The 10,981-nt window shown below is 34.7% G+C and overlaps 2 protein-coding genes across 3 annotated transcripts in view; both read right to left on the bottom strand.

Annotated features, from left to right (window-relative positions):
- Positions 1-899: 899 nt before the first annotated feature.
- On the bottom strand, positions 900-5,094 carry LOC101508605 (asparagine--tRNA ligase, cytoplasmic 2). The gene is made up of 8 exons (XM_004510161.4): positions 4,420-5,094; positions 3,609-3,845; positions 2,456-3,046; positions 2,166-2,351; positions 1,985-2,049; positions 1,711-1,837; positions 1,529-1,587; positions 900-1,300 (listed from the first exon to the last, which is right to left on the bottom strand). The coding sequence occupies exons 1-8, from the start codon at positions 4,870-4,872 to the stop codon at positions 1,117-1,119; spliced, it is 1,902 nt and encodes a 633-aa protein (XP_004510218.1). The 5' UTR covers positions 4,873-5,094; the 3' UTR covers positions 900-1,116.
- A 1,054-nt stretch (positions 5,095-6,148) lies between these two features.
- The window catches only part of LOC101508920 (uncharacterized), an 11,073-nt gene continuing 6,240 nt past the window's right edge, over positions 6,149-10,981 (bottom strand). For both annotated transcript variants that reach the window (XM_004510162.4, XM_027336807.2), the window contains 7 exons: positions 10,244-10,309; positions 10,016-10,092; positions 9,532-9,813; positions 8,753-9,077; positions 8,517-8,666; positions 7,120-7,656; positions 6,149-6,604 (listed from right to left, as the gene is read on the bottom strand). In XM_004510162.4, coding sequence (XP_004510219.1) covers positions 6,425-6,604; positions 7,120-7,656; positions 8,517-8,666; positions 8,753-9,077; positions 9,532-9,813; positions 10,016-10,092; positions 10,244-10,309 — 1,617 coding nt within the window. In that variant the 3' untranslated portion in view covers positions 6,149-6,424. The remainder of the gene's footprint in view (positions 6,605-7,119; positions 7,657-8,516; positions 8,667-8,752; positions 9,078-9,531; positions 9,814-10,015; positions 10,093-10,243; positions 10,310-10,981) is intronic.

The raw sequence follows: 10,981 nt of genomic DNA, 5'->3' as shown, positions 1-10,981 counted from the left end.
AATGGGTGGGGGGGGGGGGGGGGGGGGGCTGCTACATTTCAATTTCACAAGATAAAAAATGTGAGGTTAGGTGCTAGTGGGCACATGGAAGTAGTCTCAAATATTAGGCATGAATGACCAAAAGATCAAATGGTTAATTTGTTTGAACCCCACATAGTGGCAAAACTAGGTTCAAACAGAGCACATCGAGCATATAAGGAAGGAGGTCCCATTTTCAGAGTTAGGTAACTTACGTTAGCATGCACTGGACTTGATCTTGACAGATACACAAAATAGAATATTTGTTTGCACAATCTTATCAATTTAGTGCAACTACCTTGGACTAGAAAAAGTATGCTTAATTTATTGAACAAAAAAAGTATGCTTAACTAAACTTTGTACATTTAATTACTTTGAAATAAAAAATAAAAGGAAAGTTAAATTTAGGCAGCACAAAAACCGAGCCATGCAAAATGCATAAACCAACTCATAGGTTAACAGAGAATGGAGAATGTAATGTAATAACCTAGTATATCATTCAATTCATTTTTGTATATGTTTGGTTTCGTGCGGGGAGTGACAAAATGACGGTGAATTACCATAAATCACAATGATTCACCGTAATTTTGTCAATTCCACTATGAAACGAAATATGCATTTTGTCTAATAAGTTTTGTGATTCCCGCTTTTTAAACTTTTCAAATACAAATTTAATTTACAAACCAAGTAAGTTTATATTTTCCATAATTCGACATACACTAACAAGGAATCTATAATTTATATTGGAAGGAGCTTCCGAAACTTTTAGTGTCTATATAAGTAAGATTCCTCTAAATTCATTGTCTGCTCCAACTTCAATATGTAGTATTGTTTGAAGTAGAAACATGAATACTCAATCGAAATTTAACGCTGACATCAACTTGAACTAGAAAGAACTTGACAAGACTTTGTATGAATTTAATTACAATCATAAGTTTCCTTATATACATTGGGCATACGTGCAATCAATTTTTTTATAGGCATGTAATCAATTAATATGGTTATGTTACACAATGATACAGAATTAGTGCCTTGTTTTCCTGCTGCCATTACGATTTGAAGTTTGAATGCACAACTCGAATCTTAACCAAAATGTAATTAGTTGTTGGCCTTGTCATAGCTTCTTGGAAAAGGGATCACATCCCTAACATTGCTAAGGCCGGTTATAAAAAGGACCATAAGGTCAAACCTTAGAGTGAACCCCGAGTGCTTGACCGTTCCATTTCGACGAAGATCCAAGTACCATTCATACTTCTCTCGTGGCAAATTCAACATAGAAACCCTGTCATATAGTACAGAAACAGCAAAAGGTTTATTTCATATTTTACCAAGGAAATAGGCACCATTATTTAACAGTATGGATACATTATAAATTGGCACATATACCAAAAGAAATAAGTTTTATCATGAATTTGCTTTTAAAAGTTTATCAATTGGTTAGTTAGAAATCAGAATAGCACCTTCAATAAGAAGACATTAGTGAACTAAGAAAATGGTAAACAAGTAGTACCTTGAGCTTATCACTGTAAGACGCTCCTCATTTTGGCCACCAGAAATTATTGTTCCCACCTGCAAAGATTTTTTAAAACTTTAACACTCAAGCATTACATACAAAGATGTGCCACACTGTCAACAGCTCTCACACAGGTAGGTTACTAATCCAACCATACTGTCCGTAAGTTTTTGCCATACCTTTGGGACAACAAGATCAAATGCAGCTACAGTTTTATCATCATTAACGCGAACGTAGAATGGCTTGGCGTCTTGTGGATAACTGTGTATGATAACTGGCTTCCTGTAGATGGCATCAGCTAGATAGCTGCAATGACACAAACATAACAGTAAGTAACTAAAAGTGGTGAAAGGCAATACTTCTCCTGTAAAAAATTAGCATATCCAGATTATGAGGATAGTATGATAGGATTGCTATACATTCCAGTTCTGACATAGTATAATATCCATATACCTTAGGTGATCTGAAGTGAGTCTAACGTTCGATCCAAATTTTGTTTCAGATTTCTTATCTTCAGCCTGGGAGGATAACCAGTAACACGGACAAACAAAAGAAACTGTTATCTTTGAAATGAAAAGGAAAGCGGGTGGCAAAAATCAACGAAATGTTGAGGAGTATTTGGCGATATACCTACCTTTCTGAGAACATCTAAAGCTTCGTTATAGGAAATTATTTCAGGGGAAACTGATATAATCTGCCGAAGACGATCGATGCAAGTGTTGTCAATTCTTTTTCCAACAAACTTCATATCTTCAGAGCAATTTTCCAAAACCCACTTACAGAGGTACTTGAACAAGTCATTAGCACAGTTCATGGAATCCTGTAAGTACCACAATGTACAACATGCTATTAACTGACGTGAACCTGAAATAAATGTTACAAGTCTTGACTAAACAGTAATTTTGCATGGGGAAAAAGTGATACCATTAATTCAGCAAAAGCCATTTCAACCTCAACCATCCACATTTCTGCAGCTTGTTTAGCAGAGTCTGTTTTATCTGCTTGAAATCTAGGTCCAAACGAGTACACATTTCCAAGAGCAGATGCATAACTCTCAAGATGTAAGCGACCAGAGACAGTCAAATAAGTTTTGGAAGAGAAAAAATCTTTGGAAGAGTCTCCTTTGTCATCCTTAATCAATGCAGTTCCTAATTTTTTCTTTTCTCTTACTTCCAATTGCGATGCCAGTTCATTAGTTTTCTGCAGATCATGAATTGCTGCAGCCAGCGCTTCCCTATTGCTTTCGCTTCTTTTTAAAGTTTCAACCAGTTTGCTTTTCTCTACGGCAGCTTCCTTCACAATTTCGAGTCTAACACCATCAGTCTCATAAATGGTACTCAGCCTCTCCTTGTCTGCTTTCTGATTCAGGGTAGTAGTAACCTGGAACATGTTGCTAAATCCTTCGCAGTCTGTGGTCGTTATTGTTGGCACTTGCACATCAAAAAATGCATGATCCTTGAAAAATGAGTGGGTTGCAAAAGATAGAGCACTGCGAACTCGCATGACAGTTGCCACCTAATATACGGGCCAAGCATCACTCAATAAAAAATAATAAAACAGATCAAGGCTAAATTTTTCTATTTTCATTATAATACACTGTCACAAAAATAAAAAATGACAAGCATGCTAAGCTATATTATTGAGAAAATATAAACAGGACCTATTTCAGCACTTATATGCTATATAATACACATATATGAAGTGGAATGCAACAAATATGTATCAAATCATACAATTTATATACATGAAGAACGTTTATAGGCATTAAAAGTACATGTTTAGAAGACATATTAAAATCCTCTAGAATCTACACGTAGCTAGAAATAAAAATGTGGGGTAAGGTTTAAGGTCAAGAAGAACCAAATCATTAAAAAGTGGTGTTTCACAAAAGTAAAAAGCAGTGCTTAATTATCACTTATAAGAAAGAACAAAAGAAAAGTCAACAATAACTAGTTATGCATGTTAGTTGTCAGAAAATCTAATGTGTCAACCTGGAAAACATTCATGTTCTGGCTATATACCAAAATATATTAAGATACATAGAATGAGAAAATATCAAATTGATATATAATTTCACCGTAGTTGTTCGAGGTCGAAAATGCGAGTAATCTCTTAACATATCCAGTGGAACTCGTTTCTTTGATAATGGATACTTGGCAATGTCTACTGTTCCAATGTGAAGAACTTTTTCAGCCTGTAACTGAATAACATGCTTCCCTTCTGTTGATGGTCGTTCTAGACGACCTTCCACTAATATACAAGTTCCGGTTGGCAAAAGACAGCTAGGTGTAGCTACTGAGGAATCAACCACAACCTATAATGATGAGAAACATCAAATAGAATTTCGAAAACCATCAACTTGTAAAATTTAGGCACATACATATGCCATAAATTTTAATGTTATAAATCAGATCACTAATGGACTGTCCAATTGAAGAGGATATATGTCACAATTTTTTAAAAAAGAAATCATAAACTATAAATAAATTTCATTCTTCAAAGAATTTCAAAAAATACGATACATCACACATTTAGAGTTAGTGTCATACTTTAAGATATATCGGCAAATTTCAAAAAATATACCGTTAACTAACAATATTTTAACTAGTTTAAATTTTAATAATTGATTTAACATCAAAGATTTATGAACTATCCATAAACACAAAATACAAATATCTTTATATTACCAATATTGTCAATCTTAGATAGCATAAAATAACAATTTGTTCAAATTTCCCATATAACAATAGCCAATTCTATTAAGCTATAGTTGCTATATGATAAAATTATTAAATACACGTGTAGTTAAGCTAAATATTTTTCCAACTTAAAGAAACATGTAAACCCAAAACAGAGCTTAAAGAAGAAAAGTTAAAGGACGAACGCACCTGAAGCGTGGCAACGCAGGAACCGTCGGTGAGAAGCAGATAAACGGTGGAAGATTTGGGAGGTGGAGGAGGAAGATGTTTAGCAATTGGAGTGTCACGTAATTTCTTGCGATAAACGGAACTGCTTCCTCCCAATACTTCCATTATATTACGAATCAAAGGAATCCGAGATTGAAGAATCTCCACACACGACACGTCTTTCGCCTGCGTTTCATATTCCGTCGTCACTGACGGCGGTGGAGGAGGAGGCGATGACTTCTCAACTTCTTTCGACGACTTCACCCATCCGCCGACCACTACTCTCTGTCCTATAAGCTCCGCCCAACCGTCGGTTCGGTCTAGAAAAAGTGACTTTAATTGAACCCGGTTCGAGTAGTTGAAATTACTCAAGGGTTGGGAATTAGGTCCTACTGAACCGGGTTCTTTGTTTTGTGTTTGGGTTTGTTTGGACATGTTTGTAAACCGATTATTAAAATTATAATAATAAATGAGAGAAATAAAAAGCACGTTTGTGTTTGTGTTGGAAGGGAATTGAAGAGGAACATGGTGTTGTGTGTGTGATATATACAGTGGAAGAAAATAAGAGAAGAGAAGAGAAGAGAAAGATGCTTTGCTTTGAATGAGAAAATGAAGATTGGGGGAGAAGGAAAGGGATTGTTTGGGAGTTCTGGATTTGATTTTTCGATCAAATTAAAAGAAAAGATATTGTATTGTGTTGGGTTTGGTTTGGTATTCTTTGGTTTTCGGTTATTATAACTTGCTTGCTTCTAGCTTCTATTGTATTTTTGTTTGCCTACTTTTGTTCAAATTGCACCAAAATGGGTGCACCTACTAAGAAATCCAACCTTCTTGCTCTTATCATATATATACCGTGATATAAAATTTCTCTAAATTTTAAGTTCGAATTTTATTTATTTTAAATTTAAATTTTAAAAAGAACTTGCACCAAGTTTGATAGATGTGCACTACTGATATAAAACTATTTTACACTGATAATCAATCACAATTATTCATAATGTGGTTATTGTTTACAAAAGTATAATGACATTTCAAAAACAATAACTCTAGTTGACAATATAAAATTAGTTTACACTAATGGTATGTAGTTTATTTATTTAATTATAATACAATGTATTAAACTAAGAATTGAGTCCATCTTTAGCAAGATAACAATTATATGACTTCAAAGCATTACTACTAGCCTTCCACCATTCAGTTGTAGCAGTGCATCCTTCAAATTCGTGACATAGCATTGTGAAGTCTTGAAACTCCATCACACATTGTCACTTCAATTATACTTCAATGACTATCAGACAATTCATCACTATTCCATCCTTCAACAGTTGCATCATAGCTATATGTGAACAATCAATAATGAGTCTTTGTAAGCTATAAGATCAATTTTAAATTTCAACCTTCAACTTGAAATTGCAAATGACAAAGCAGATAAGTGAAGAAAAGAAATTGCAAAATAGAAGGCATGCATATATGAAATAAAACTAGCTAAAATTTATTTTATTGGTCGAGAAAATAAATGCAATATAACAAAATTGCAAAACAGCTTGTATGCGGTCTTATACTCTACCAAACATTATATTTTCGTAAAAAACAAAATATATTTTTTATTCATGTTGATATAATCAAAATTCCGATAACAAAAAAAAAAATCAAACTTCTTTCTAATCTAATTGGACGCTTTATTGAAGATTTATTTAAAAAAAATGTAGAGTGAGGCCAACATAATTCCATTTGAAATCATCCCCTCCCTTATTCCAATATAATTTCACTCAGGCATAAACTCAAGGATTTACAATAATAAATTAATAAATGGGTAATTATATGTTGCTAATGTGACAGAAATTTAATTTTTCTTTCACATATTTCTTCTACCTGTAATCTAAGAAAATCCTAGCAACAAAAAATAAAAGACATTAGAACAAGGGCACAAACAATCCAACTCTTGGTCGAAAGGCACCGGGGTAATAGTAAGAGAGGAATTGGGTCCTTAGGGCTTCCTAAGCGCCGATGCTGCCCCCATCACAATTGCTAGGACAATGCCAAGACCAGCCCCAACGGATGCACCCACGGCAGCCGAATTCAATGAAATTGCCTTATCTCTACTTGCATCAATTGATATTCCTTGTTCTCTAGCTAACTCCATCATTAGTCTATCTCTGGCAAGTTCCTGAGAAAAAAGCATTCAAAAATACGTAAACTTTTTAGTGTGCATTACTATAACAAATACATTTGAAATTGTGTAATAAAAACATGAACAAATATTGAGCATCAACAAAATGTCGAATGATATAGTAACAGTTTCATTTGAAACAGAATCCCGAAGAACATAATCAACTGAGCTTCTAAATCAATAGCTTCACAGGTTTACTACCAAAACAATGTAATATTACTAGTATACCTCACAAGGTAGGAGAATGTCTCCCTATATTCTAGGTCAGTGCTAGCAACAATCATGGTAATCCTATATCCACTCCATGATAGGGTGAAATTCATGTAGCTCTCACTAATTAATGAGTCTCATTTTCAAAGTGGTGGGACCAACATAAATCTCACCCTATCATAGAGTGAGTATTGGATGGAACTCATTTCACTAAAATTCCCTACTTATATTACCACCTTGGAATTAATCAAATTAAGGAAAATACAATATATTCAAAACTAAGAAATTAAGTTTTTTTCTACCTGAAACGAAGACTCCTCATGACTGCGAAGTACACGATGGATTTGCTGACATAATGTGGAGACACCTTCAACTGGAAGAACAATCTCCTTTTTCAAGAAAGGCCTCCTAACAAAATTGATAGGAGCAAATAAAACCTTTTGAGCACCCACTCTGGTATTGGATTCCGCATTATTTGCATCCCACGACAAAGAAGCCCCAGCAAAACCAGGCATAACATATGGACAGGAGTTTATAACTTCAGCTGAGCTAGGAGATACTTGGTAAGCTTTCAAAGCAGCATCAATTGCTGCCTTTTGATGATGTGCACTAACTGCAAATTTGTTTGTTATTGCAAGAACCCAAGGAATTCCAAGGCATTTAGCTTCATCCAAGAAAAGTGATAGGACTGGCTTCTGTTGAGTACCGTTTGAATCACTATATCGAGGTATACTATGGGATAGATTATGAACAAGAACAATTAAATCTGTTTTTCTATTTAGATCTCGGATTCCAACCCAAAGTTCATCCCTGAAGCGAGAGGTTTCTGAGTTCAGTTCCTGAAAAACAATTAAATGAAAAGGAAAATGAACAACAATATAACAATTCAAAATGTACTGTTTCAACCTAGCACCCTATGAACAGAAAGTTACACTGCCCCTCAACCAAGCTCTTAAAGCCAACCGTAAACACAAATATTTGCTTAACTACTATGTTTGCACCATCTGGACCTGGTTATAAGAGTATTTTACTTTGCCATTAAATTGATAAGTATCTAGAAGCAGAAAAAGTATTAATCTATTAAAAGAACTTATAACAGTGGGTATTTTTTATAAGCTTCTAAAATTGGGTTTTGACATCATATCAACTCTTTTGACTAAAATAGCAATCAATGTTCATAAAAGATGTAATGTATAAATAATTGATGGTAACCACTATCTGTACAAAATATAAATAGATTGATACACCATAACAGTGGGTTATAACCATCCTGCAAAAAAAAAGTTTTAGGAGTGTTTCGACCTTTTGGCACCCATATAAAAGGGACCAGAGCAATGTAAAACTAGAAATTTAGAAGTACGATGAAGTAGAATGGATCAATCATGACCAAACACCAACTACATAAAACAACAGTAGTAGTTGTCTCCCACTAATTGGGGTCAGCTACATAGATCATATGACACCATTATGTCCTACTGTGAATCACGTCTTCAGGTACTTTTTAATTGAAAACAGTTTGAGATTCTACAGGCCAATATTAGGTTCACCCATAAAGGAAAATGAAACTTGAGAGAAAGAACATGTATTTTCTTCCATGAATTCTAATAAAATTTTGATAATAACCAAGTGTATAAAGCATGGGCCACTTTGCAGGGAAAAGCAAAAAGAAACAGGAAAAATAAGCACGAAAAAAGAAAACCTGCATATTTATTCCGGCAGAGTCACAGTAGCACAAACCATCAGCAATAACTTCTTGCACATCAATATCTGAAACTGCATCCTCATAAGTGGCAGTACTTGGTTTACCTTTACTCAAGATTGCCTTTAAAAGAGTAGTTTTACCAGATCCCTGCACATAAGCCAACTCAAGAAGGTCATTAGATGAATAATAAAAGGAATCACACACTTTGACTCCAGAGAAACATTTGTCTATACCTCCAGCCCAACTAATCGTACTCTACGGGTTCTCACGTGAACCTCTTTGGAAACAGTTGTAAAATCACTGGTGCAAAATATTAAAAAGTTAGTTAAACTTTCCGGACAGACAAACTTATCCTTGTGAGCAGGTCCTGAACTACCAGCAGTCTCCGAATCAACAGAACTAAAAGCAGGCATCAAAGAGTCTAACACAGTTTGATGTTTTGGAGGTGTTCTTTGCGGAGCACCAATTAAAATTCTCATCTTCTGTATCTCAGGCTGAATTTCTTGATTTGAAGAATAGTTTGGTGCAGAAGGAAAGGATTCAACAGTAGTTGAGCACCTAAGATATAAATACACATCACATACCTCAAGGTGCACAGGAAGTTATTATACAGGCAATATATGAAACGAGAAACAGAAAAATGCTACTCGAATGCTTTATATTTATTTATCATCCAGATTCATTGACTAGTGATATAGGAAGTTTTCCAATGGAAACTTGACATTGCCCTTCATGGAAACTTGTCTCATGAAAAAAGGAGTTATTGGAAAAATAAAATCTAAATTAATGAAAGGGTATTGTAGGAATAATGACATTAAATGTGGCAGAGTTAGTTAACTTTTGCTTATATTTAAGGCCACAAAAGTAAACTTTTTTGGTGTTTATATTCAAGACTAGAGGGAGTACACCTTAGTATACTTAACATTAGCCTTAAGGGCTGATATTAATTGGACCTAATGAATTAAAAGAAAACCACATCTGTAAATGATATTTTATTGAGTAATGACAATACCAGTCACCATTCACTTGAGCATGAACAAGTGTACAGAGATGCAACCCAAAACCAGTAACATCAACTTTCAGAGGTTCTCCATTTTTTGCTCCAGGCACACCATTCCATCCTAGAGGCACAATAGAAGTTGCAGTACGAATAATAGGAGACTCTACTATATGCCCAAGCTCAACAGTGTCTGCAGCTGCAAGCCCAAGCCATTGCTGTAGATGAGAAACCTGTTGCCATTGCTCAATCCCTAAGAAAGACGATGCATCATCATTCATACATAAGTCAAAGATTCTGCAACCAAAAAAGGGAAAAGAAAAGGGATTATTTCTATCCAAAACATAAACCAATTAGTGATGTTGAATGGTGCTATCATGCTTCAATAACCAATAACCATAAATGAATGCCAGTACAGTCATTTATGTGTGTAACAATTTTCAAAACTATAAAGCACGGTTCCATTATGCACAGCATGATAAGAAAGACAATCAATTACCTCTGAAACCGAGATCGATATGATTTCATTGAATGTGATTGAAACTTTTCCCTCAATTCGGCAAGCACTGATCTGACCTGAACATGTCTTTGCCAGAAGAAAGCAAGCAAAATGAGAGAACTTACACTATTGCACTCATAAATACAACAGGGTTGGATGGTAAAAGCTCAGACCAAACTGGAGAGTGGAACTGTCAAGTAATGATAAACAATGAAAAGAGGTTCATACCGATGTCAACTTCGAGTACTCTGCACCAGATAGTGACTCTACAGAGGAATTCCCCAATAAATAAAGCTGTCATACATAAAACAGGTTGAGATGAGTTAATTTATTCAGACACGGTAGCACCACTGTCATGCTATACATGAAAAGGATAAAACACCGTAGGATAAAATCACATGAGAAAAACCCAAATAATACTAGAAACCGACACAAGATGTCAGAATATTAAAAAATATCTTATAAGATCTTTTATATTATATTAGAGTATCTTGAGTTATTTCTTAGGATCAATTTATAATCACAGAGATATCTTAGAATATCTCTCATTATTATTATGATTTATTCCTGATTTAGGATTGAGTCTATGTTTCTCTATAAATATAGATTAGTATTGAGTCTATTGTAATCAAGTCAATATTAAACCATTATCAATAATATTCAAACCCTTATTATTTTCTCTCCTTCTTCTCTCTAAAATCCCACAATTTCAACATGGTATCTAGAGCCTATTTCGATCCTCCTTGAACGATTCCGCTTCTATTCCGCTGCCGAGTTCCCAACAGTTAGGGAATATAATCATAGTTTCTCTTTTCCAACATTCCGACATGTTTCACTCGATTTCCATTCAATTTGTTACTGCCGCCGCTGCCACTATTTCTGACAAATTTTCCATCGAACAACAGTCATCTTCAGATCAAGTCATGACCAAAAGCGCGTCGCCAAAAACCGTCACACGCGCTGCAA

This window comes from Cicer arietinum, chromosome 7 (assembly GCF_000331145.2).
Source record: "Cicer arietinum cultivar CDC Frontier isolate Library 1 chromosome 7, Cicar.CDCFrontier_v2.0, whole genome shotgun sequence".
NCBI lineage: Eukaryota > Viridiplantae > Streptophyta > Magnoliopsida > Fabales > Fabaceae > Cicer > Cicer arietinum.
This window is presented reverse-complemented; position numbering and strand designations above follow the sequence as displayed.

Bases quoted from the DNA above. Each gene is read 5' to 3' on its own strand.
- LOC101508605 (XM_004510161.4), bottom strand. From the start codon at position 4,872: ATGTCCAAACAAACCCAAACACAAAACAAAGAACCCGGTTCAGTAGGA. The intron at 2,352-2,455 runs GTATCACTTTTT...TGGTACTTACAG, and splicing joins TGGCTTTTGCTGAATTAATG to GATTCCATGAACTGTGCTAA. The intron at 2,050-2,165 runs GTAGGTATATCG...TTATCCTCCCAG, and splicing joins CTTTAGATGTTCTCAGAAAG to GCTGAAGATAAGAAATCTGA.